We start from the raw sequence: 27,162 nt of genomic DNA on the forward strand, positions 1-27,162 counted from the left end.
GTGGCACTCAGGGGAGGGGACTCTGGGTCCCATTTATTGAGGCTGTCTACTGATGTTAGACTAGACCGCTTCTAGTAGCTCTTCATTAGTGTGAAGGGTATTGTGGACCTTGGCCTTCTTTGTGCTCCTAAGGATTTACTGTGGTGATAGAGATTTAAGCCAGGAGATGAACAAGCAAGGGGAAAGAGAGTGACTCTGTGGCAGAGATAAGGAGAGAACCAAGGCCTGCTTTCTCCTTTTTTTTTTCCCTTGGTACATGCTCTGGGTTTCTAGTAGCCCTTCATTCAAGCACTGGCTAACAGGAAAGAATACATTGATTCTTCTCTTCATAGGAATCAGCAAGTATTCACATTAGTGCCCTGTTTTTATATTTATCTTTATATAGGTATCTTTTTCATAGCATTGGAAATGGGTCTTGCCCAAGATGACACAGCTTGGTGGCAGCAGAATTAGGCCTAGACTCAGGTCTCCTGAATTCTAGCCTGGTGTCCTTTTGTGCCCCACACTGAGTTCCTTCTAATCTGGAGGCCTTAGCTTTAGGTCCTGAATCAGAGCAAGATCAGAAAAGCAGATAATAAAGAGGGAAGCTTAGGGAGGAGAGGCAGGATTTATTTCCTTCCTTTCTCTGCTCTGTATTTCTCCTTCGATTTTGCTATACAGACTCATGCTTTCTCTCTTGAAATGACGTCATCTTTCATCTGTGACTTAACTCAAGAATTATCACCCAGCCTCCAAACAAACCAAGAAGGAAAGGTTTAGTAAGTTATAATGGGACCATTAAGAAACCACATGCATTTCGAGAACCATTTGAACTGCTAACAACCCATAAAGGCTGGCTTTAGGAAGCTTTATTTTATAACTAGAGGGTTCCTGCTGCTGGGAACCTTCATGTTCCAATCCCTGGATGGTGTCTGCATGTATCCTGAGTGGTGGTGGTACATGGGCTTGACGGCTAGGAGTTTGCTCAGTCCTAACCTCAGTCCTCTCTTGGACCTCGTATAACTCCCTGATTCAGGCATGTTCTGAGTAGATGCCAAGCAGCCCAAACAAGCTGCTTTCATTCTTTTTTTCTTCCCCACCCAGGAGTGGTGAAAGGGCACAGGAAGGAGTCTGGAGAGCTGTACTACAGCATTGAAAAAGAAGGCCAGAGGAAGTGGTATAAGCGGATGGCTGTCATCTTGTCCTTGGAGCAAGGAAACAGACTGAGAGAGCAGTATGGCCTGGGCCCATATGAGGCAGTAACGCCCCTCACCAAGGCGGCAGATATCAGCTTAGGTAAGACCTTGGCTTCCTGAACTACTTCTGGACCCCTGGCCTGCTTATGGGCAGAGGGGTGGTTTTTAGAGCAGTTAGTAAAGCTTCCCTCAGGCTTACTCCTTTGTGGTTTATGAGATGGAAAGGAACTCTCATATATTGGGAGCCACTGCATATCTCTTGTTTTCTTGCCAGGACCCAATGGTAAGTCCTCATATTTTTCTGGCCTCCCCAGTTCTGTAAAGGACCAAATACACTTTAGTCATGGCAGAAGCTGAAACAGAAAATATGGTGGCCTTGGAAGAGGCTTCCTGCCCTTGTGGGAGGTGGAGGAGAGGGTGTGGTGGTTTCTAAATCAGGCTGTGCTCAGCTTCTTGGAGTTCAGGGCCTCAGACCGTGGAAGATGACCTGCCTTTGGCTCATTGTATCGCAGACAATTTGGTGGAAGGGAAACGGAAACGGCGAAGTAACATCAACTCCCCAGCCACCCCTACCACTTCCAGCAGCAGCAGCACAACCCCTACCCGAAAGGTCACAGAGAGCCCTCGAGCCACCACGGGGGTCCCCTCTGGCAAAAGAAAGCTCGTCACTTCTGAAGAGGAGCGGTCCCCTGCCAAGCGAGGCCGGAAATCTGCCACTGTGAAACCTGGTGAGTGCTCCCTTTTACCCCCTTTTCCCCCAGACCTCAGTGGAATGCAGGGTCAGCTGCAGGAGAGGTGGAGCCTCGCACGAGCGGGGGCTCCTTCCTGATTACGGAGTCAGCGCCCCCACACGCCCACCTCTCCATCTCCCAGCAGAGCCCAGTTGGGTACCAGAAAGGAAGGCAGGCTTTGATTAGAAACATCCCTCGACCCCTGTGTCGGTTGTGGGAGGGAGAGGAAACGTAATGAATTTTAGGCAGACTCACAGTAGGTGCAGTTTCTCTTGGACCTCTTCATCTGGTACCGTCTTCCTCTGGAAGCTCTGCTCCCCTCTCCCTTGTGCTCAGGGCCCTCTGGCTTCCCCACATGTCCTATTGAAAGCTGGGACCTTAGCCTGTATCTCCCCTTTCCCTGCTAACCCCCTAACACCCCCTTTCCAGTCCCTCAAGCTGTATGTTAATAGAGAAGTTCAGTCCATCTGTTGTTTACTGGGTCTGTGCTGTGACCCAGCCGAAGCCTCTGTGGATGCTGGAGACACAAAGGTAGAGTCTTCGATGTCTGCCCCAGGGTGCTTTCTTAGTCTAGCAAATTGAGGAAGTTGGTTATTGTTGCGTGTCCTGGCACCTGGCACTTTTGTTTGCTGTGTCTTCTCCATATATATTTAATATCTCTGCTGTGTTTCAGGGTATGTGAGGCATGGAATTCAGTGCTTCATACATTTTACCTCATACAGTCTCTGACTTACAGGGGCTAGAGTTCATTTTCTAGTTGAAGAATCTAAGGCAGAATGTTGGTTTACTTTCCCAAGGTGACACAGTCATCCAGAAATCAGACTTAGGCAGTCTGACTGTGAAATCCAGGCTTGTACATGCTACATCAGACTGTTCCCTTGCTGCTGGTTTTATTTTAGGGAGGCATAACCTGACTGTCATCTTAGCCTCCCAATGAGCCAAGATTCAGCTTCTCCATGCCAGGTATTTGTTTTTTTCCTCGAGGACTTACTGGGGCACTCCAAGCATGGGTGTTCTAGGAGTCCTGGACTGGCCGGTTCACTTCCCACTCCCAGGTGTTGGAAACTGGGGCAGTTGAAGCAGGCTGTTTTGATATGGTTCTGTCAACATGTAAAAGCACTTTATTATCAAGGATTCTGTGCACTGTTCTGGTGAGGGTCAGGGACAGGGGGGAGTATCTGCTGGGGACATTTCTTGGTGAACCCACATTTTTAAAGGCTGCTTCAAAATAGCACTAGGCAGGGAATGTGGGCTGAAGGTTTCCAATTATTTTTCACTTTTACTTTGTGTTACAATCACCTTTCCTTCAGGTGACTTCAGTTTTTGATTTGGCTCTATAAAAACAATGCTAGTTGTGAAAACAATGTATACATTGTTAATGACTGTAAAAGTTAAATACATACAATTCCTCTGCACTGTAAAAAAAAATTTTTTTTTTTTTTAGCCGAGTGGCCTGGCTTACAGGGATCTTAGTTCCCCAACCAGGGATTGAAACCAGGCTCTTGGCAATGAAATTGTGGAGTCCTAACCACTGGATTGCCAAGGAATTCCCTCTGCCTTGTGAGTTTGTTTCCAGGTTGTTGGCCATAGGATTGGTCTTTGGTTAATAGCTCAAAAATATTCCACAGGACATTGCCTGCCCACCCTGTTGTGCCCAGGCCATGGCCTGTACCCTGTGCCTCTGTCCTTCCCAGGTGCGGTGGGGGCAGGAGAGTTTGTGAGCCCCTGTGAGAGTGGCGACAACCTGGGTGAGCCCTCTGCCCTGGAAGAGCAGAGAGGGCCTCTGCCCCTCAACAAGACCTTGTTTCTGGGCTATGCCTTTCTCCTCACCATGGCCACAACAAGCGACAAGTTGGCTAGCCGCTCCAAATTGCCAGATGGTCCTACAGGAAGCAGCGAGGAAGAGGAGGGTAAGGCCCTAAGAAGCCCTGGGGGCTCTAACACCCATGTGCGCGTCCTTCTTTTCCATTCACTTTATGAACCGTACCGAGGAGGCAGGGCACATGGCAGCTGCAGTCAGGGTCAGGGATAGCTAATTTAACCCTGGTTCGTGGTTTATAGACTATTCTCACAGAATTTCTGTTAGTGAGCAGTTCCTCGAAATAGTCCTGGGAGGCAGATGGGAGTTAGGTCTTAACCATTTTACAGATGAGGAAACAAGCTAGGAGAGGTCAAATAATTGCTTTTTATCCACAGTAATGGTGGACTTGGGACTTAGAACTCCATTTTGCCCAGTACAGGCAGGTTTCTGAATGCCCTGCCATCCTTCCCATTTGTGTTCTTGGGGCCCAAGAAGACACACGTAGGAATGAAGTTCGTTCTCTTGAATCTGTGTGTCAGACTAGGAAGGGTGGGCTCAGGGTCCCGGGTGATTTCGGAGAAGCAGCCGCTAGGCCTTTTCACCTCTTGTACTTCTCTTCACCCTTAAACCTTACACATTGCATTTCTGTGTTGTCTCTTAGGGTCTGAATGAAGGCTGCAGTGGGGAGAGGTAAAAATTATTTAAACTGTCTAAACAGTGTGTGATCTAGGTGAGAAAACTGGGCAGGTACAAAGATATGTTGTAATATAAGTGACAGCAGCTCAGTATCCATGTGTGTCTGCTGAGGCTAACACTCCAAGTGGAATGATGTTCTACAAGTTAGACCTCTCACTAACGCTGGGCCTTGCAAGAGGGAATCGAATTAGGGAACATGGTTATCAGAAACAGCACCAAATGCAGATCTGGGATGGTTGGCACTTCAGGTGTGTGGCTGATTTTCCAAATTAACCAAAACTATATCTCACCAGCTACAGCTCTGTGGAGATCTGTATGGGGATGTGGGGAGGGTGGTCAGGGAATTGCGGTTGAAGTGTATACTATCTGGAGGTACATAAGAGGTTATCAGTATTGAGGCTTTTAGGGTGTGGGAGCAGGTGTCCAATGGAGGGGTTTCAAGATTTAAATGTGATCCAGGCCTAGTTTTTCAGACAGAATTCAGGTGTGTGAGGGGTTTCCTAGCCAAGGATGTAGTTTGATTTGATCGTGATTGGGAATGTCAAGGTATCAGAACCATGTTTGTGGTCTTGTTTTCTTTTGCTTTCACAATATTGCTGGGCTCTAGTCTTCATTCTCCGGCACACCCCTAGCCCTTTCCTAGACTAGGACTTCACAGTGCAGCTCTGTAGAGCTGACTGATACAGAATGCCTAAGAAAGCTAGCTTTGGTATGAGATGCAGACTGTCAGATTCCTTAAAAATCTCTGAGCCTTTGTGAGATCTTATAAACCTGAGAATTCCTTCCATCCCCTCTTGCAGATATATCAAATATTTTAAATTTCATTCTTATAACCATGAGTGACAGAAAGGTTTTGTCTTAAGTGAGGAGGAGTTTGGACCCTTTTTTTTAGATGGAGCAGGCCATGTTCGTTGTGGAAAATGTAGTTATGATGAATGTCTGCTTTATGTTGCTCCTTCATCCTTACACATTGCTCCAGCAGTACCAGAATCTTTGATATTTTTGGTATATGGTATATTTAGAGGTTCCACGATCTCAGGAAGCAGGGGACATTTGTATTAGAACAGTCTTTTACTAACTAGCTTTTAAGAAACTATGTGAGATGTCTTGCAGATAACCAGAAATCTCTTTTATTTGTATCAGGAGCTCAGTAAAATATTTGACTCCATCTTGTGAGACATATTTAGTAATGAGTTAAGAATATGGCACCTGATCTCATTAGGTGGCACATTATCAGGGACCCATCAGCTACAGGGATTGACTTCAGAGTTAGGTACCTTCATCGTTGATTTAGATGATGCAGTAAAAATCTGTTCATTTTTAGCCTCTGATTGACCAGGGCCACTCATGATTAAATCCAAACTGAGAAAAGTTAGAAGTGTACTGCCCAGGTAGGGTAATACAAATGCAGGAAATATAGATGGGGATTAAAAGCTAAACAGGTCGGGACTAGAAACAGTTCTGGATAAGTGGACTTAAAATAGAAGTCTTGAGAAAAATAAAAGACCTTGGGGGTCTTGGCAGTGACTCAGCAGTAGAGTGTTGGTGCTGAAAAGTGTGACATGATAGATCGATAAGGGCCAAGGATGCCAGGGCAAAACTGAGAAAGTCTTGCTGGATTCTGAGTTTCTTACAGCCAATCAGTCTCCAGTTTGAGTTTTCATTCTGAGAAGAATATGGAGAATGCTGAATCAAGAAGAGAGCAATAAACACAAATAGGCTGGTCAGTCAGACCTGAACAGAGGCTTGAGTTTGGGGCACCAACACTGCCTGAGGAGCTCTGGCGGCAGGGATGGCACCAAAGGGTGGGGGCGGCCTCCGGGGGGGGGGGGTCTGTTCCAGCAGGTTCTCCTTCGGGTATGAGTGGGGGAAGGGAGTGGTCCTGGCACTGAACTTTTTATACATTTGGTTGGGTTTTTTTATTTGTGATAAGTCCATTAGAACTTAATTTCTCCAAACTCTCCTAATCCAATAAAATCTCTAATGTCTTTTTTCTTTTTTTTAAATGTGTTATTTATGTATGAGAAGAGCAGATGACGAGAAAAGTCTCAAATTAGATATTGGTCAAAAGAAGCAATTTCTAATTGCCTAGGGTCATTACAGCTTCACCCTCATCTCTCATAACTTCTGCTTCACCCTCAAGAATATAGAGCAGTCACTGATGTTCAGTGTCCTGAGCTACTTCAAGATCGTCAAAGGTAGATAGTTTGCAATAAAAGGTTGAATTAGGCCCTTCTGGCTAACCTCCAGTTAATTATATTTTAGAAACCCCATCTTCTTTGAGCATTTTGGTTTATCAAAGCTTTACTGTAGAGAGAGTAAAACGCTGATGAAGGGCACATTTGAAGGCTTTATTATAAAAAGTGCTAATTGGCCATTCTTCATCTCCACAGAAGGCAGAATTAGAGGAAATAGGCTTAGTCTGCAGCAGAGATTAGGGCAGACAGAAGGAAGAACTTCCTGATGGTAAGGGTTACTCAGGTTGGAGGGCAGCAGTGTGGGAAGTGGGTGCGTGTTGGTCCCTGGGCACAGTCCCCTGACACGTTCTTAGTGCAGAAACCTTTGCTGTGCTCAGGTCTAGGACCTGCCTCCATTTCTTATCTTCCCCACCTGTCCTGCTTCTGTCCCTTCTTTGGGCAGCATTTTATAGGCCTCACAACAGGTCTTTCTGACCTATGGGAAGTCCTTTACCTGTTCTGGGGATACAGTATTGTGGAGATAACTGGGGAGTAGGAAAGAGGACAGAAGCAGGGACAAAATAGCAAATGAACCAACTGGTAGTAATTATTACATTGGTTATGTTTTTTAATAGAATTTTTAGAAATTCCTCCTTTCAACAAGCAGTACACAGAATGCCAGCTTCGAGCAGGAGCTGGCTACATTCTTGAAGACTTCAATGAAGCCCAGGTAAGGAGTTCCTTTGTGTAGCTTCCCAGGGGAGGCAGTGATGCGAGTCCACTTGCTGGACCGAGAAGCGCCTGGATAGAGTTGGTAGAGACTTTGGGAACTGAGAAACTGCCAAAATGTTGTTGCATAAAATAGAACTTTTACTGTGTACAAGGAAGAGAAGTCAGAACCTTGGGTTACATTTAGTAGCAATGGTTCTGCTGCTGTGACAAAAGCAAATTAAAATTTGTGTTTAACTAAAATCCTTATCGCAGTACTGGCTAAATACATGGGGTTTGGTTGTCCCTTGAGGACTTAGGCCACCAGAAAGCTGCAGGTGAGGCAGGGAGATGATCTAGGGAAGCTACTTGGGAGAGAGGAGAGGCCTTGGGTAGGACGACAGACTCAGTCACATTTTGGATAGTATCTGGAGGTGTTCAGCTCTGATCTCTGTGACTCATTAAGGAAGCTGTTAAGCCGCTTTCCATAGCCATCACCAGACCCATTGGTTTTGTGCCTTTTCTTCCAGTGTAACACAGCCTACCAGTGTCTCCTAATTGCGGATCAGCATTGTCGAACCCGGAAGTACTTCCTGTGCCTTGCCAGTGGGATTCCTTGTGTGTCTCATGTCTGGGTCCATGACAGCTGCCATGCCAACCAGCTCCAGAATTACCGCAATTACCTGCTGCCAGCTGGGTATAGCCTTGAGGATCAAAGGATTCTGGATTGGTGAGTAGTTGTGAGCCTGTCTAGAACAGCAGACAGGAAGACAGCAAGCTTCCAGAGGGGACGATCTCAGTGGGAGAGTAAGTATTTCTAGAAACTGGAACAGTCATAGGATACATGACAGAATTTGGGTTTGAGATTATTTTTGCAATTTAGTTTGTTTTCCTAGAGTATATGCTTAGGGACCTTTTTAAAAACGTGAGATTTTCATGTAGATTCAATATTCTCAACTTGTCAGGTGAGGGGACTAAGTTTTAAGTGAGACATTTAAAAATACAGGCCCAGGAACATGATTTGACTGATTTTTGGGCTCAGGATAAATCTGGAAATCAGAAGGGGCAGATTAGACGGTCAGGATCCCAGAGAAGACACATCATTCAAAGAAAGAGGGAAAGGGGTGATGCCCTCAGCAGGGCTTTGAAGGCATTCAGATGTACCCGAGTTCCTCTGCAGAAAGGCTGTTGTTGGATATTATCTATCATGCTGTTTCTCTGACTCCTCTGTAGGCAACCCCGTGAAAATCCTTTCCAGAATCTGAAAGTACTCTTGGTATCAGACCAACAGCAGAATTTCCTGGAGCTCTGGTCCGAGATCCTCATGACTGGGGGGGCAGCCTCTGTGAAGCAGCACCATTCAAGTGCCCATAACAAAGGTACCTGGACAGTGTGTGTGTTGTTATTGAGCCAAGGATGTCCATAGCTCTTAGGCCTGGTGCTCTAAGTCTCAGGCCTGATAAAAACACACATAAGGTCAAAGAGAAGAAAAATAGTACTTTCACGAGGTGAGCCACCATGAGTGAAGCACTGGGCTGTTTGTGCTTCTCTTGGTGTCCACTGTGTACTTGCTAAACAGAAGGCCAGCATAGAGTGAGCACAACTTTCCACTTTGCTTATTAGTGGCACCGTGTTTGACTTGAAGGGCTTTAATTTGGGCAGAGTGGGATATACTGGTGAGAAGGCTTACCTGTCTTTTTACTGGAGGGCTAAATTGAGTCTCCTTTCCTCGTCCACCTTCCCCTGCTCCCTGCAGATATTGCTTTAGGGGTGTTTGACGTGGTGGTGACGGACCCCTCGTGCCCAGCCTCGGTGCTGAAGTGTGCTGAAGCATTGCAGCTGCCTGTGGTGTCACAAGAGTGGGTGATCCAGTGCCTCATTGTTGGGGAGAGAATTGGATTCAAGCAGCATCCAAAATATAAACACGATTATGTTTCTCACTAAGGATACTTGGTCTTACCGGTTTTATTCCCTGTTGTGGAGATTGTGTTTTAACCAGGTTTTAAATGTGTCTTGTGTGTAACTGGATTCCTTGCATGGATCTTGTATATAGTTTTATTTGCTGGACTTTTATGATAAAATAAATGTTGAATCTCTTTGGTTGTAGTAACTGGGATTTCTTCATGCATTTCTTTGAGCTTAATCTCAGAACAAATAGCAAGACAAACACAGTAACTTCTCGGCAGTTTTCAGTGGACTTGTTTGCTGCAGGACAGTGGGCCAAGGAAAGTAAGACAAATAATTTTTTATAGTTTTCTGTGGTATCACTGTCAGAAGATTAATCTGGGTTGTCCAAAATTCAGTACCTCCCCAAATCTTATAATAGGCCCAGATTATAGTTGTGCCAAAAGCTGAGTCGAATTGGACACAGCTCTTAGTTTTCTGGCAGTGAAAAAGAAATTCTTTCGAGTTGAACTTACTTACAGCTGACTTGTGGGTGCTATACTCTCAGAGCTAAAAAGGATCAGTTGTTGTGAATGGCTGGTGACTGTAAACTTGATGACTTGCTGCAAGGATAAACATGAGAAACAGGGATAACACTTGAAAATGTTAGCAGCTCTAGTCAGCAGTCAGTTGGAAGCTGTTCCTTTTCTACTCCTAGCATCATCCCTGTTAAATGTCCCCTCATTCTCTTAAGTCAAGGCTTAAATCTCTAATACCTTCTTTTTTTCCCCCCGCCAAATAGTAAATATTTTAGGCTTTGTGGGCCATTTGGCGTGTTACTACTACTCACCTTTGCTATGATGGCATGAGAGCGACCGTAGACAATAGGTAAGCAAATGAGTGTGGCTGTGTGGATAAAACTTTATTTACAAAAACAAGTGGCTGGCCATAGTATGCTAACCTCTGCTCCAGAGGCAGCAGTGGAAGGGTCATCTTTAGCTGACAGTTTCAGGGAATAAACGTCTATGTGGTAGAAGATGTAGGGATGGACAAGGGCCAGATTGAGTGGCTACACACTGAGGCCAGAATTATCTTTCAGTTTGGAGGGCAGTTGTCCAATGCATATTTATTTTGGCTCATACTGATACGAAGATTGATGGTTATCAGTGATGGCTGGGCTATATTACTCCTGTGGTTCTTCTAAGAAGGGACCTGCATCTTTCAGTATTTGAAATCTTAAGTTTTTTTTCTTAAGGACCCTTTTTTTGTTAAAAAAAATTGTTAGCAGAATTACCTTAACAGTCTGAAATAACTGGAAGTTACTGGTAGAATTCTTCAGAGTCACAGTTGAAGACCCTTAAGGATGGGAGACTCTCCATTTCAATTTCTGAAAGAGGAAAGGCGGTCTGTGGGGAAACCTAGCTTACCTGGTGTTTTTCTTGCTCAGTGGTAACATCCAGCATTTGACCTATTTATAATTCCTTTTTCACATGAGCCATATAATGTTCTGAGCTGTGTAACTTAACTGCTGTGTCTCTCGAAGCTTGAACAGTACCTAGGCATGTAGTAGGTAACCTCCGACAAATGTTCCCAACGTAACAGACCTTGCCTGGTCAGCGGGTGGGCCGAAGCTACAAGTCCTCCGTGGTGAGTTGAGAGCTCTGCAGGGGTGGGACAGAGGCCCCTCTCACACAGGAACCAGGGGAAGGACTTGCGCCCTGGATGTTCAGTGATGGCTTCCAGGAGAGAAGTCAGAGCTCTTCCAGTAGCTGCAGACGTATGGAGGCTGGCCAGAGAAGGGGATGTTTGTTTTGAATCTTCTGTCACAATGCAGTGGGATTGTTTCAGGTTGTGGACCAGAAATTCTCACATCCCGAAACTACAGAAAGAAAAAAAAGAGCTGTATCAAAATATCATGCATTCCTGAGATTTTCTTCAAAAAACTACGAATCGGGGCAACCTGTGATCTAGACAGTCTCATCTTAAAACTCTTTTGGCTAAAATCACTTAGAGGAATCTGCCTGACATTTCAGAGAGAAAAAGAATAGTAAGTGCTTTTTTGAATGAGAGACATTGGAGAAGCCACCTACCACTGAATCGATTAGATTTTTTTTCACAATTAGATTTTTAAAAAGTTTATAGAGTGTGAAGCAGTGGTTCCCTCCTTTCAGAAGCAAAAGCTCTGAGGGTCAAGGAGGCAGGGGGTAAGGGGCGTTAAGGCTGAGCAGCTGGCTTATGTCACAATTGGGAACTGAAGTCATGCTGCCTCCCAGCACAGCAGTGTACAACTTAGCCAAGAATTTAAAGTCCATCTCACCGTTACGAATTTAAGTATTTACTTAAACTTATACTGGAAAATAATCCTCGCTGACGATCAGACATAGCCCTTTTCCTCTCCCAGCCTTGCTTTCTTTGTTTGGACTGCTGCTGCTGCTAAGTTGCTTCAGTCGTGTCTGACTCTATGCGACCCCATAGACGGAAGCCCACCAGGCTCCCCCATCCCTGGGATTCTCCAGGCAAGAACACAGGAGTGGGTTGCCATTTCCTTCTCCAGTGCATTAAAGTGAAAAGTGAAAGTGAAGTCAAGTCGCTCAGTCGTGTCTGACTCTTAGCGACCCCATGGGCGGAAAATCCTCCGTCCGTGGGATTTTCCAGGCAAGAGCACCGGAGTGGGGTGCTTGGACTAGGTGGTGGCTAAAGTCTCCTTCCAACTCTCGAATTCTACAATTTGTTAGAAAGCCACACACAACCCTCTGAGCACCCTAGAAGTGGTTGTTCTTACCTGCCCAGAGTGCCACCAGCCTGGGTGTAATATTTGTTATAATCTAGTCGTAAGAGTAGCTGAGCCAAATCCGAGTTGATCTGATGATTGCGAACGCTGGAGAGAATCTTGAATAGCAGTGAAGACTGACGGCTAAAGCCCTGCAGAGAGAAGGACTCAAGCTGTGTCATCCCTCTTAGATCTGCCGGTTACCCATGTGGAGTGAAGGGGGCAATGGGGATTCGTTGGAAGAGTCTTCCTGAAAATTTTACAGCACTAACTGGCCTTGCGACAGTCCCATTTCTGTTGACTCCAAAAATGACTTCTTTGTACCGAGTCCACAGAACACAGAATTTCCTATGAAAGTATTCTCATTCTCAGTAGGAATTTAGCAGCCAGCTTTAAATGAGTATAATCTGCTGTGTACTGGGCTGGTGAGAACGTGTGTTTTCAGATAACATAGACCTGCCTGTGTTACAGGCAGACAGTGATAATCTTGGTGAAATAGGGGGTTTAGTTCAAGGAAGTAAGGAGGTTGGATGTTAAAAAGCAGGAACAAAGCCAGTGTGTATTTGGTGGCTGAATTAAACCATTTGGGGCTTAACTGCGTTTGAACACCAAAGCAGCACATACTTACCTGCTTCAAAAACTGATAAAACATTTTTTACCTTTGTATCTTGTTATTTGTGTGTGTGTGTGTACTGGGGACGAGACCGTGATCCCCCACGTGCAGAACCGCCTGTGTCCCTTGGACGGGGCTGCACCCGGCCAGGGCCAGGCTGACTCACCTTTACCAGGATGCTGAGCTGGGCAGCCCCACGTTCATCCAGTGGGCCCAAATTCTGACTGACCAGTGAGCAGAAGCTGTGGCAGAGATCTAAGATTTCATTCAGGCAGTGAAACACCTACCCAGGAAACAGTTGGCATTAGGAGAAAAAGGAAGATACGTCTGTGAAAGATTTGGGAAAATAAGAGCTAACCTATTCCCACCTTGTGGGCAAAGACCCTGCATGAAACCACCTGCGCCACAATAAGTCAGTCGTCGTCTCTCGGACCCGCCACGTGTGCGCCCACCCTGAGCTCTGCTTTCATTGCTGCTCCCAGCGGCGCCCCCTTGCCCACTGTAGCCTTTAGCAGCCCCTTGCTTCCCTCTCCTCTGTATTATGTGTGCTGTTCACTTGGCGCTTGTTCAGGCCCCCTGTGTTGTTACTGATCTATGATGTATGTAAGTCCTGTTTCTCCAACTAGATTGTGAGCTCCTTAAGGGCAGAGCCATGACTTATACCTCTTTGTATCCCCAGTGCCTTGCATACAGTAAGCACTCAATAAATATTTGATGATGATCACCTGCTCTGATACTCTGCTTTTCCCCAAGGATGCACTCATACCATGTAAGGACAGTCTCCCTGTCACAGTGGTTCTTGGTTGTTTTCAGTTCACAGAACCCTCTGGAGTGGCATCTATAGAACTCACTCTCCTTTAAAAATGGCCCCAAATACCAGAACAAGAGAATAACGATTGAAGAATAATGATTAGCTCCCATCAGAGATAAGGCATAACTATTCTATCAGAAACTACTAGGAAAACAAAATAAAACACTACTCGGGGTCCTTTTAATCATTTTGCTTTTTTATCCTTGAACTGGAATCAGCTTGTGTGCTTTCTAAGATTGGTGCCCACTGGAGCCTGGGTTCTACTAATGTAAGTGCTCTGGGGCCTAGATTTTTTTTAAAAAAGCTCCCAGATGATTCTCATGTGGAGCCAAAGTTGAGAATAACCTCCCTAAAGGAGATATACGATATATGTATGTACATACACGCACACACACATACATGGGAGACACTACTCGAGCTATCTGAAAACAAGTTCCAAACTGGTCCATCCTGATCCAAAAGATTGCTGAGAAAGTAAACTACGTGCTTTTCATTAGTCTTTCTATGGTATCATAAAAGCTTTTTAAAAATTTCTTTAAATTCTTCTTTCTTGGGACTTCCTGGCAGGCCAGTGGTTAGGACTTTGCACTTCCACCCCAGTGGGGACACAGGTTCGATCTCTGGTTGGGGAACTAAGATCCCACATGCCGCAAGAAACAAAAAGCCTTCCTTCTGAGGGGTAAGCATATATTATCTATAGCTGCTCGCCAGGTCCTATGGTACAATATTTCAGAAATTCAAAGACATTATAAGTTCCTTTTTAGTATTCCCTCTTAGTTTTTGTCAATTGTAAATTGTTAAAAATGTTTAAAGACAGAGACTGAAAAGCTGCTTAATGATAGTTCCCCCTGTCCTGGCAAGTCAGATTGTCTAAGTGATCAGTCAGGCTACAGGTGGTCTGAGGAAACAACCAGCTCTACTTACAGGTTTCAACAAGATAAAGGACTGGGCCAGCAGATTGCTCAAGAAGTGGTCGTGAGCCAATCGGATGCTTTCAAAGTCTCGGGTTGAGTTGATTTGATGAAGCAGCTGTGAGAACTGAGACTCCAGCACATCTACCTTGAGACAGTTACACAAATCATTTTAGTACCTTGCTCAGTCTAAGGATTCAAGGACGTTAAGGTGCCTAGCGATGAAAATAGAAATTCTTTGTCCCTACCAACCTCCAGTGTCTTGGCAGATCCCTCCTACCCCCTCGTTCCCTCCCCAAAAGTTACAGCAAACTAGGTTCCACAGTCGTGTACAGAATTACTGTTAAGGACTTTGACTCCTCATTCTCCTTCATCCATTTATTTCTACTTTCCTCTAAAATGCCCCCCAAGAAACAGACTTAATGATACAATCCATGGATTTTCAGACCCCAGGTTTTTCACCAACTGCAGGATTCTTCTTCAGTGACTCCTGCCAACCTGGTTTTTTTTTTCATACCCCTTCCTTCTACTCATCCCGCAGCACAGACCTGGAGGTAGTACTGAAGATTATCCACCAAGAACGCCATGTGGTTTCTTAGGCGCCACTTGACTGCGTCGGTCTGGTTGGACTTGAGGTGCTTGCGCTGCATCTGTAGGGCCCAGCAATGCTGCAGCTCAGCTTGCACCCGGCGCACACTCAGCAAGTACTTGAAAACAACGTTGTACCTGGACAGGACCACCAGACTATTCAAGATAAAAACGTCACCCACCCCCCCACCTCTGCCCATGTGACAGACCCTAGGACTCTGTGCCACCCGCCTGTCCCCAAAAGGCAGGAAGGATATCAGAATGGCTAGAAATGTGAACAGGTACACTGATTTATTTCTATGATGGAAAATTGCACAGCCATCAAAATGGAAAAACTTTAGCTGTACAACATTACAAAATGACTCCGAGCGATATGATTGTGAATAAAAATGGGAACTGAAAAGACTACGTATAGCCTGATATCTTTTTGGTAATGCTTATAACAACTAAGTAGAAAAAAGTATACTTTGGGGGAACATATGTAGATGTTATAAAACTATATACAAATGATAGAAAACATGGGATTTAGGATAGTGGTCACTTAGGGTTGAGGGAGGCAAGGGAGCAGGGCTGAGAAGGACCACACAGGTAGACAGACATTAGGGTCAGTGTAGTAGATTTTCTTCTAGAAGTGGTTTTATGGTGTGTGTGTGTAAGAAGGATGGGAGGAGGGCCTTGCATGGACCAATAAGAATGTGTTGGGAACCAAGGATTTTGGTTACTGTGATTCTCTGTCCCTGAAGACCAGAGGAGAGAGAAAATTAAGGGCTCCCTGGGGAGGGGGGAATAAACTAGGAGTTTAGGATTAAACAGATACTAACTACTGTATATAAAACAGACAACAAGGTCCTACTGTATAGTACAGGGAACTATATTATCTTTTAAAAACCTATACTGGAAAAGAATATGAAAAATATGAATCACTGCTGTACGCCTGAAACTTAACACAACACTGTAAACCAACTCTTCATTAAAAAAAAAAAAAACAAGGGCTCCCCTCACTGAGCTCTTAAGTAGCTGCCTGATGTTGAGTCCTGTATTGAGAAGATGCATGGGAAGAACGCCAATTCCTGGTGGAAACAGGCTTATTTACCTATTCTTAGGTAGGCTTGCTTAAGAATCTGATTCCATCTGGCTTTAAAAAATATTTATTTCGTGCTCGCTTTGGCAGCACATATACTAAAATTGGAACGATACAGAGAAGATTAGCATGGCCCCTGCGCAAGGATGACACGCAAATTCGTGAAGCGTTCCATATTTTTAAAAAAAAAAAAAATTTATTTCTAATGGAACAATCTACTGAAAATAGTACATACATCTTATTTGGATTCTGATTTGAATAAATCCAATCATAAGACATTTTTTAAATAAGGGAAACTTCAATATTGTTACTTTTACTGGGTGTGATAATGGCATTGTAGTTATGTTAAAAAATGTTCCTTTTCTGAACTGCATAGTGGTGGAGTGAAATGATGTCTGGGATTTGCTTTATAAGGCTCTGGCCAAAAAGAGAAGATGAACCAAACAGCATGACATGGCTGGTTACTGGAGATTGATGGGGATGGATGCTCTGTCCATGGGAGTTTGTTACAGTCCACACTTTTGTTTCTATTTGGGAGTTTTCAAGATAAAATATTTAAGAAAACAGTTCTGAGCTTGATTTCTTCAAGGGTGTTAGGAGCCTATGAAGTGAGGAGAAAAGTGGACTGGGACCTACAGATGCTGTCAGGAGAGAGTCCGGGAAGCTCACTTAGGTGGGCTGTGGTTCTGTGTCTTCTCCCTGAACCAGCTCTGTCTTTGCAATGTATGTCTGTAGTCTCTCGTACCCTAAGCTTCTCTGCCCCCAAAAGCTGAGGCTTGTGTACAGGGATAGGGAGTATAAGGAGAGGCCACACACTAGCACCTGTAAATTGCTCCTGGTTTGCGTGCTCAGTCGTGTCTGACTCTCTGCGACCCCATGGGCTGTTGCCTGCCAGGGTCCTCCATTCATGGGATTTCCCTGGCAGGAATACTGGAGTGGGTTGCCATTTCTTCATCCAGGGGATCTTCCCGACCCAGGGATTGAACCCATGTCTCCTGCTTTGGCAGGTGGATTCTTTTATCACTGCACTACCTGGGAAGCCCAAATTGCTCCTTATTTTGCAATTAAAAAGTTTTAAGGGTTTGACCCTCCCAGTCATTGCAGCATCCACTGCCATCTCACATGTACAGCCTCACTTACTAGTGTTGTCTCCGGCCTCTGAAGGCATCCGAGTTCGCAGCCTCTGATTTATAGACTGTTAAATTGTCGGCTGGCTCTCTTGCTCCCACCACTTCTACTCCTGATACTTTCTTCCGTGGAAGTAAGTTGGATAAACATTACCTGTGAGAAACTCAGAAATACTCACTTTTCCAGGACAGCAGGGGTGAAGAGAATGTGTAGTGGCCACTGCACTTTGTAGGAAAGACCCAGGGCCGCCCAGCCAGATGCCGGGGCTTCCCGTGGAGAAGTTTCCCGAGAAGGCCCTTCTCTTGCCTGAGTAGCATCTGTTAAGAACAGAGAAGATGACTTCGCTCATCTAGAACCAGAGTTTCAACAAGGTGAGAACAGTCATGAGATGAGCACTCGCTTGAGCCACCAGTGTGAGAAGCAGAAAGGGGACACAAAAGGACTTGTAGGAGGCAAGGAGACGCCCATGCGGGGTTCTCGCAGGAGATCTTTCACTGGTTCTTTTTTCAGCTGTAAAGAATGGCGGGTATAAATGAACAGACCATTCCAGAAGCATGATGAAAACAAAACCATGGCCTGGTTGTCTCTTAGCATCTCTTGACTTCCCTTTTCTTTTGTGTAAAATCAGGGCGCTGGATTAGGTGATTTCTGAGGTACAAAATGATATGGTTTCTGTGAAGTGGATGGAAGCTGAAGAGACAATGACCAGTAGGAGCAGAGAAGACGCGTGAAAGCAAGGCAGACCTTTGTGCTCCTTGCCATGATACTCGATCGTCAAGTGCAGCAGAGGGAGCAGGTTGTCGTCGTCCAGCAGCACCTTGTGTGCCGATTGCTGGAAGGCCACGTTCACGTCTGCGAAGAAGGACACGCGGGCTGAGTGGAGGCCTGGCTCTGTAACACATCCCAACTCCTCTGGCTTTCCACCTCTCTCCCAGCCCACCCATCTCTAAGAGCAGAATACAGTAACCTGCGGTTGCTTTTGCCTGACTAGTAAGTGTTCCTTCTCCTCTTGCTAATAAGAGCGTCCTGGTTTTCCCTGGAGAATCACCTTGGCCAAGAACAATCCATGTAGTTCCAGTGGGGGCCGGTGACCCAGGAGTGATCTACCTTCTCACACTCTGTTGTTTAGGGATATGAACATGACCCAAGCCAAGCCAATCCAGAGTTTCTATTCAGATTCTGAAAGAGAGCAGCTCTTTTTTTTTTTTTTGAGATAAATGGAGTCAGTAAGATGTGAACTTGGTTACAGGCCATCTTGCTACCATATGGAGCAAGCCTGTCTCAGAAAAAAAGGCAGAGGTGAAAGATGGAAGGACACCAAGTCCTGAAGGCGTCAGGTGAGCCTTGGAACAAACTGTCTAGAGCCATCATTCCTGTGACCTTTTCAATTATGAGAATCAATAAATTCTTTTTCCTTTACTTAAGTAACTCTGAATTGGAAGTGAATGGAATTTGAATAGAGTTTTCTGATATCTGCAACCTAGAAAGTCCTCCGTGAGTACAGTGGACATCTGCTGTTTTATAGAGCTAGAAAATGGTAACCTTGTCTTCACTCCTACCTCTCCCACACCGAATTCTTTGACACTCAGCCTTACCTAACTCTCATGTAGTTTGAATGGGAATGGCTATCCTTCCTGTTAGTCAAGGGTGAACACTTAATTGAACTTAATTTGACAATTTGACTGCACTGTGAGCCATGTGGGATTATCATTCCCCAGGGATCAAACCAGTGCACCCTGCAGTGGAAGCTTGGAGTCTTAACCACTGGACTGCAGGGAAAGCCCGAAATAAGATCTTCATGTCTGACCTCTTTGATATAGGGACAGGTGTATGCTCTAGTTGGACTAATCAAAACCCCTTCCCTGGAATCCTTTAACCTGCTACCAGAGAGACCAGGTTTGACTCCCCCAGCAGACTCCATGAGGTATATTCCTGGGAGCTGCTGGTGGCCATGTGGCCAGATGGAACTGGAAGGCCGTCAGAGAGCACACATGAGGCGCAGACAAGGCAGGAGAGACTCCTCGCGGTCCCTGGTTCTTAGGCCCAGCTACATCCCCATGGGCTTCCCCACTGGCCTGGCAGTAAAGAATCTGCCTTTCAATGCAGGAGACCCTGGTTTGAGCCCTGGGTCAGGAAGATCCTCTGGAGAAAGAAATGGCAACCCACTCCAGTATTCCTGCCTGGAAAATCCCTTGGACAGAGGAGCCTGGTGGGCTATAGTTCACGGGGTCACAAAAGAGACATGATTTAGCGACTAAAACAACAACAAATATCCCTATGCCACTGGGGTTACAGATACAATAGCAAATAAATTCCCCCCTTCTACCGAGGTCATTTTCCACCATTGACAACCTAAAGAGTTCTAATACAACAAGGAGCAATAAGTCCCAATATGGGGACTTCCCGGGTGGTTCAGTGGTTAAGACTCTCCATTCCCAATGAAGGGACCAAAGGGTTCAATCAATCCTTGGTCAGGGAACTAAATTTCAGCATGCTGCATCGCTCAGCCAAAACAGAACAAAACGTCCTAATATGTCCCTTAAGAGATATATGGCTACAGGGACTTCCCCGGTGGCCCAGTGGTTAAGACTTTATCTTCCAATGCAGGGGCTGCAGGTTCAATCCCTGGTCAGGGAGCTCAGATCCCACATGCCTCCTGGCCAAAAAACCAAAACATAAACAGAAGCAATATTGTCACAAATTTAATACAGACTTAAAGAAATATATAGCTATAATCTGATGAGATGAACAACTCATTTGAAGGCTTCCGCCTCTTCCAGGAAGGGTCATGAGCTGAGGCTGTTCCCAGTGGCAACAGTGTGAGCATACCTGAGCAGCCTTCTGTCTCTGGAAACACTCGAACTTACCAGGCTGCTTTCAATGTGGACCAGAACTAAATGGTTCGGCAGCAAGCTAAGCCATCCCCTACAACCCTGGGACTTCAGTAAAGCTGGTAATTCTCGGGCCCCCGGGCGATTACCATGTTCAGTTACTGCAGTGGGTGGTGTTTTTAACATGTGTTGAGCTGTATCAATGAAGGCCTGAAACAGTTCTCCACGTCCCAGAAGGTAAAAGTCTTTAATGATCTGCAGAAAGAATTTCAATTTTTAATTCGGTAAACCAGCAAGGCCAGGAGCTCTTCACTATCCTAAGAGATGTATGCATATAATTTCCAGTTCACCTGTTTCAGCCCAGCTTACAAAAGGACATAGAGTTTTGGCATTTTAAAGGAGCATACTTCGTAATGGATGACTGGCGTGTCTTTGATATTATTTATTCAATAAAAATACAGTTATGCCAGAAGAAAGTAAACAGCCGAAGCTTTGTGCTAGAGTAAATCTGTAGTGTTAGATGGAGTTTGCCCACCTGAATGAGGACATACAAAGCCACTCTAGAAGTTGGGATAGGCAACCAGTGCCCTCAGGAGAGGCTGGAGAATAAAGGCATTGTCCACCAGCATCATTTTAAGAGTTAAAAGAAGAGCTAAGCTATTACCTTCAGCTGACCCAGTAAATCTGACTCTTCCACCATCAGCTTCCAGAGATGCTGTGAGAAGAACCAACAATATAAGGTCAAAGTTTCATTACAATGAAAACTCCTACAAAGAATGGTTCTGTGAAAATCCAGCAATCTATTGAAAAAAAGTATATATACCATGACCACACTGGGTTAATCCCAGGAATAAAAGTTAAAAAGGTAAGAAAATATGAGATGGAAATACTCTGGAATTAGTTCCAGAGGTTTCACAGAGAGGGTCACAGTTCAGAGGGTCACAAAGTGTTGGACTCGACTGAGTGACTAAACAGCAGCAGCAGATAACACTGGACAAGTTTTAGAACTGCCTGAGGGGGTAGTATAATTAGCCGCCCAGATCTCCCCAGTAAGACTGAGACATTCCATACGCCAGCTGTTCAGAGTACTGTCTGTTACTGGTGCTTTTGGCTAAAGGGAGCCCATGGTTCCCTCCTGAGGAACCAATTTCTGATGGATGCAGAGGTACAATGGCCTAGCCCTCTAACTGCAATTTGGGATATCTCTGGAAGGGCCATTCTAGCTTCAGAACTCTCCATAAGATTGGCCAAGGCTTCTGCTGCACCTCCATCACAGTTTATTTGCTCTGGAATCCTAACCACTAGATCACCAGGAACCCTCCTCTTGCTTTCCCCCCAAATTTAAAATAGTCTTTATAAATATGCTTAAGAGGCAAGGATAACAGGAATATAAATAAACAAAAATAAATCATAAAAAGAACCAAGATGTTGGATCAACTGAATATCCATATACAAAAAATTAAAACTTGATCTATACCTTGCACCACATACAAAAATTAATTAGAAATGATTATGAACCTAATTGAAACTAAAAACTAAGTTTTCTAAAAGAAAACAGGAGAAAATTTTTGTGACACTGGGTTATGCAAAGGTTTCTCAGTCACAACACCAGAAGCATGAACCACAAAATAAACAGAAATTGATAAACTAGACTTAATCAAAATCAACACCTTCCACTCTTTGAAAGACTCTTAAGAGAATGAAAAAACAAGTCACAGGGAGAAAATATTTGTAAGTCATGTATCTGATAAAGGATTTACAAATCCAGAATACATAAATGACTCAAAACTCAATAGTAAAAAAGTAAAGTTTTTCCAATAAAAAATGGAAAAAAGTTTTGGATACTGCCAAGAAGATATATGGATGGTAAATAGATAAATGAAAAAAATTTCAGGCTTCCAGTTCAAGATGGTGGAGTAGAAGGATGGGCACTCATCTCCTGTGAGAGCACCAAAACTGCAACTAGCTGTTGAACAACCATCAACAGGAGGATACTGGAACCCACCAAACAAAGATACCCCATGTCCAAAGACAAAGAAGAAGCCTCAGAGAAACGGTACGAGGGGCACCGTCACGATAAAATCAAATCCCATATCCACCAGGTGAGTGACCCACAAACTGGAGAACAGTAATACCAAAGAAGTTCTCCCACTCTTGTGAAGTTTCTGATGCCAAGCTTCCCAGCCTGAGGATCCAACAAAGGGACTGGGGATCCCCAGGGAATTGGGCCTTGAGGGCCAGGGGGATTTGATCACAGAACTTCCACAGGACTGGGGGAAACAGAGACTCCAGTCTTGGAGGGCCTCCTGCAGAGGGTCGGTGGGCAGGGGCTCACCACAGGGACAGGGGCACTAGAAGGTCCCCCTTGGCGAAAGTGTTCTTGGAGTTCACCATTAACCCTACCATAGAGCCAGGGCAGGGTCGCCTCAGGTCAAACAACTATCAGGGAGGGAGTGCAACCCCGTCAATCAGCAGATAACTGGATTACAGCTTTACTGAGCAAGGCCCAGCCCACCAGAGCAAGACCCAGGTTTTCCCACCACCAGTCCCTCCAATCAGGAAGATTATACAAGCCATTTAGCCGCCTCCATCAGAGAGCAGACAAAGAAGCAAGCAGCAGCACAGTCTCGCAGTGGCTAAACAAAAACCATATTACAGAAAGTTAATCATGATGAAAAAGCAGAAAGTTATGTCCCAGATGAAGGGACAAAATAAAACCCCATAAAAACAACTAAATGAAGTGGAGATAGGCAACCTTCCAGAAAAAAGATTCAGAGTAATTATAGTGAAGATGATTGAGGATCTCGGAAAAAGAAGGGAGGCAAAGATTGAGAAGATGAAAGAAATGTTTACCAAAGACCTAGAAGAACTAAAGAAAAAACAAACAGATGACTAATACACTAGAAGAAATCCACAGCAGAATAACTGAGGCAGAAGAAAGGAATAAATGACCTGCAGGACAGAATGGTGGAAATCATTGCCACAGAAGAGAATATAGAAAAATGAAAAGAAATGAAGACAGCCTAAGAGACCTCTGGGACAATATTAAACGCACCAATATTTGCCTTATACGGGTCTCAGAAGGAGAAGAGAGAGAAAGGACCAGAGGCAAATATTTGAAGAAATAATAGCTGAAAGCTTCCCGAACATGGGAAAGGAAATAGTCAACCACGTCCAGGAAGCACAGAGTCCCAGGCAGGATAAACCCGAGGAGGAACCCACTGAACACACAGTAATCAAATTGACAAAAATTAAAGATAGAGGTAAAATATTAAAAACAGCAAGGGGAAAACGACAAAGAACGTACAAGGGAACTCCCATCAGGCTATCAGCTGGTTTCTCAACAGCAACTCTACAAGCCAGAAGGGAATGAATGCCATGACATATTTAAAGTGATGAAGGGGGGCATCCCTTGTGGCTGAGCTGGTAAAGAATCTGCCTGCAGTGTGGCAGACCTGGCTTCAATCCCTGGGTTGGGAAGATCCCCTGGAGAAGGAAAAGTCTACCCACTCCAGTATTCTGGCCTGGAGAATTCCATGGAGTATAGTACATGGGGTCACAAAGAGTCGGACACGACTGAGCGACTTTCACTTTAACCTACAATAAAATGATAGAAAAAAAAAAAGAATAAAGTGATGAAGGGGAAAAACCTACAACCAAGAATACTCTACCCAGGAAGACTCTCTTTCAGACTTGATGGAGAAATCAAAGGCTTTCCAGACAAGCAAAAGTTAAGAGAATTCAGCACCACCAAACCAGTTTTACAACATATGCTAAAGGAACTTCTACAGGCAAGAAACATGAGAAGGAAAAGACCTACAGAAAATAAACCCCAAACAATTAAGAAAATGGTAATAGGATCATACATACTGATAATTACCTTAAATGTAAATGGATTAAATGCACCAACCAAAAGACACAGACTAGTTGGGTGGATGAAAACTTGTGTATGTTTGCACTTCTACTTACCGCATCACCATGCTTGACCCCCACAAATTGAATGTAATTATTTTATATTGTTAAGTTAATCATGTTCTCATTGTGGCTTGCAATTGTAATTATCTTTTATTTTTTCTATGGCTATTGATTGTGAAAAGCAATAAACATTTATACTATTGTGACATCGAAAAAGAAAGTTCCAGAAAAACATCTACTTATGCTTTATTGACTATGCCAAAGCCTTTGACTGTGTGGATCACAACAAACTGTGGAAAATTCTTCGAGAGATGGGAATACCAGACCACCTGACCTGCCTCCTGAGAAATCTGTATGCAGGTCAAGAAGCAACAGTTAGAACTGGACATGGAACAACAGACTGGTTCCAAATTGAGAAAGGAGTATGTCAAGGCTGTATACTGTCACCCTGCTTATTTAACTTATATGCAGAGTACATCATGAGAAATGCTAGGCTGGATGAAGCACAAGCTGGAATGAAGATTGCCAGGAGAAATATCAATAACCTCAGATACGCAGATGACACCACCCTTATGGCAGAGAGTGAAGAAGAACTAAAGAGCCTCTTGATGAAAGTGAAAGAGGAGAGTGAAAAAGTTGGCTTAAAGCTCAACATTCAGAAAACTAACATCATGGCATCCAGTCCCATCACTTCATGGCAAATAGATGGGGAAAACAACTGAAACAGTGACAGACTTTATTTTTGGGGGCTCCAAAATCACTGCAGATGGTGACTGCAGCCATGAAATTAAAAGATGCTTGCTCCTTGGAAGAAAAGCTATGACCAACCTAGACAGCATATTAAAAAGCAGAGACATTACTCTGCCAACAAAGGTCCGTCTAGTCAAAGCTATCGTTTTTCCAGTAATCATGCATGGATGTGAGAGTTGGACTATAAAGAAAGCGGAGCGCGGAAGAATTGATGCTTTTGAACTGTGGTGTTGGAGAAGACTCTTGAGAGTCTCTTGGACTGCAAGGAGATCCAACCAGTCCATCCTAAAGGAAATCAGTCCTGAATATTCATTGGAAGAACTGATGTTGAAGCTGAAACTCTAAAACTTTGGCCACCTGATGCCAAGAACTGACTCACTGGAAAAGACCCTGATGCTGGGAAAGATTGAAGGCGGGAGGAGAAGGGGATGACAGAAGATGAAATGGTTGTATGGCATCACCGAGTCTATGGACATGAGTTTGAGTAAACTCCAGGAGTTGGCAATGGACAGGGAGGCCTGGCGTGCTGCAGTCCATGGTGTTGCAAAGAGTTGGGGCACAACTAAGTGACTGAACTGAACTGAACTGTTACTCACTTAATACCACTGTATCATGACTGGCAAGAGAAAAATAATAGAACTCTATATCACCAAAACTAGGATCTAATAGAAAAACCTATAATCAATTTTTAAAATCCAGATGCATATCAGAATTATCTTGAAATTTTTTGAAAAATACAAATGCTCAGGTATTGTTATTTTTTCTCCAGAAGTCCAGATAGATTTCTAATGAGCAGTCATGTTTAAAAACAAGTGATGACCTTTTACTTTTATCTAGTTTGTTTCACTTTTTCTATTTCATATTCAGTGCTCCCATTTCATTCAGTTTATGTACTTCAATTTCTCCATCTCTTCAATGTTCTTTCTCAAGCCTTTATCAAGTGTAGTAGAAAAGCTTTTGTATACATATATATAAATATGTATAATATATATATTTTAGAAAACTTATGAATTTTTGCCTAACTAAAAAAATTATGACATTTTGATTCTACTTGACTTAGTATGAATAGAATGCCAGATCTCTAATTAAAAAATACATATGCAACAAGCAAGGAAGGTTTACTGTATAGCATAGGGACTACAATCAGTATCTTGTAATTACCTATGGTAGAAAATAATTTCCCAAATAATACATGAATACATGTGTATTTGTATAACTGAATCACCCTGCTGTGTACCTGAAACACTAAGTCAACTATGCCTCAATAAAATGTATATTTTAAAAATAAAAGGGCCATATACGACACACCTACAGCTAGCGTCACACTCAAATGGAGAAAGTAACAAGACAAGGATGTCCACTCTGACCACTTTATTTAACATAGTTTTGGAAGTCCTAGCTGCAGCAATCAGAGAAGGAAAAGAAGTAAAGGGAATCCAAATTAGAAAAGAAGTTAAACTGGCACTGTTTGCAGATGACATGATACTATACACTGAAGATCCTAAAGATGTTACCAGAAAACTACTAGAGCTCATAAATGAATTTGGTAAAGTTGCAGGTTACAAAATTGATACACAGAAGTCAGTTGCATTTCTATACACGAACAACGAAAGATTAGAAAGAAATTCAAGCAATTCCATTTATCATTGCATCAAAAAAGAATAAAATACATAGGAGCAAACTTACCTAAGGAGACAAAAGACATGTACTCCTCTTTTGCTATAAAATTCTGATGAAAGAAATCAAAGAAGACATAAACAGATGGAAAGATATACCATGTTTGTGAATCAGGAGAATCGATATTGTCAAAATGACTATACTACCCAAGGTAATCTACACATTCAATGCAATCCCTATCAAATTACCAATGGTATTTTTCACAGAACTAGAACAAAAAATTCTCAAAATTTATATGGAGACACAAAATAGCCAAATATACCCCGAACACCCAAAACAATTTTGAAAAAGAAAACCAGAGCTGTAGGAATCAGGCTCCTTGACTTCACACTTTACTACAAAGCTACAGTCATCAAAACAGTATGGTAGTGGCACAAAAATAGAAATATAGATCAATGGAACAGATAGAAAACCCAGAAATAAGCTCACGCATCTATAGTCAATTAATCCATGACAAAGGAGGCAAGACCACACAATGCTGGAAAGACAGTCTCTTCAGCAAATGGTGCTGGGAAAAGTGGACAGCCACATGTTAAAAAAAGAAGTTAGACCATTCCTTAATTCCATACATAAAAATAAGCTCAAAATGAATTAAAGACCTAAATGTTAGACTGGACACTATAAAACTCTTACAAGAAAACATATGCAGAACACTCTCTGACATAAATCACAGCAACATCATTTTTAATTTATCTCCCAGAATAGTGGAAATAAAAGCAAAAAGAAACAAATGGGACCTACTTAACTCAAAAAGCTTTTGCACAGCAAACGAAACAATAAACAAAACGAAAAGACAGCCCATAGACTGGGAGAAATATTTTCAAATGATGTGACTGATAAGGGATTAGTCTCCAAAATTTCCAAACAGCTTATGACACTTAATAGAATAAAAACAACCCACTCAAAAAATGGGCA

General features: G+C 43.7%; 2 protein-coding genes and 1 non-coding gene across 30 annotated transcripts in view; 2 read left to right on the plus strand and 1 right to left on the minus strand.

Moving 5' to 3' along the window:
• TP53BP1 (tumor protein p53 binding protein 1) overlaps positions 1-9,398 on the plus strand; it is an 87,566-nt gene extending 78,168 nt beyond the window's left edge. For 13 of the 15 annotated variants that reach the window (XM_081548360.1, XM_081548359.1, XM_081548362.1 and 10 more), the window contains 7 exons: positions 1,084-1,275; positions 1,688-1,903; positions 3,601-3,816; positions 7,216-7,310; positions 7,819-8,018; positions 8,522-8,667; positions 9,045-9,398. In XM_081548360.1, the coding sequence (XP_081404486.1) occupies positions 1,084-1,275; positions 1,688-1,903; positions 3,601-3,816; positions 7,216-7,310; positions 7,819-8,018; positions 8,522-8,667; positions 9,045-9,232 (1,253 nt within the window). In that variant the 3' untranslated portion in view covers positions 9,233-9,398. Of the gene's footprint in view, positions 1-1,083; positions 1,276-1,687; positions 1,904-3,600; positions 3,817-4,368; positions 4,458-7,215; positions 7,311-7,818; positions 8,019-8,521; positions 8,668-9,044 lie in introns of those variants that run through there. The other 2 variants (XM_081548370.1, XM_081548371.1) reach the window with 1 other exon arrangement.
• TUBGCP4 (tubulin gamma complex component 4) overlaps positions 7,184-27,162 on the minus strand; it is a 44,571-nt gene continuing 24,592 nt past the window's right edge. For 2 of the 14 annotated variants that reach the window (XM_081548389.1, XM_081548382.1), the window contains 12 exons: positions 20,570-20,620; positions 20,055-20,160; positions 17,819-17,926; positions 17,253-17,391; positions 14,826-15,003; positions 14,291-14,425; positions 12,722-12,838; positions 11,955-12,094; positions 10,467-11,051; positions 9,713-9,795; positions 9,249-9,493; positions 7,184-9,131 (listed from right to left, as the gene is read on the minus strand). In XM_081548389.1, coding sequence (XP_081404515.1) covers positions 11,039-11,051; positions 11,955-12,094; positions 12,722-12,838; positions 14,291-14,425; positions 14,826-15,003; positions 17,253-17,391; positions 17,819-17,926; positions 20,055-20,160; positions 20,570-20,620 — 987 coding nt within the window. In that variant the 3' untranslated portion in view covers positions 7,184-9,131; positions 9,249-9,493; positions 9,713-9,795; positions 10,467-11,038. Of the gene's footprint in view, positions 9,132-9,248; positions 9,494-9,708; positions 9,796-10,073; positions 11,052-11,954; positions 12,095-12,721; positions 12,839-14,290; positions 14,426-14,821; positions 15,004-17,252; positions 17,392-17,818; positions 17,927-20,054; positions 20,161-20,569; positions 20,621-27,162 lie in introns of those variants that run through there. The other 12 variants (XM_081548388.1, XM_081548387.1, XM_081548396.1 and 9 more) reach the window with 10 other exon arrangements.
• Positions 16,021-16,127, plus strand: LOC145530774 (U6 spliceosomal RNA). Its single transcript, XR_014072066.1, has one exon. It is a non-coding gene; the product is annotated as a U6 spliceosomal RNA (small nuclear RNA).

This window comes from Giraffa tippelskirchi, chromosome 12 (genome assembly GCF_054371585.1).
Source record: "Giraffa tippelskirchi isolate mGirTip1 chromosome 12, T2T-mGirTip1v1.2.pri, whole genome shotgun sequence".
Lineage (NCBI taxonomy): Eukaryota > Metazoa > Chordata > Mammalia > Artiodactyla > Giraffidae > Giraffa > Giraffa tippelskirchi.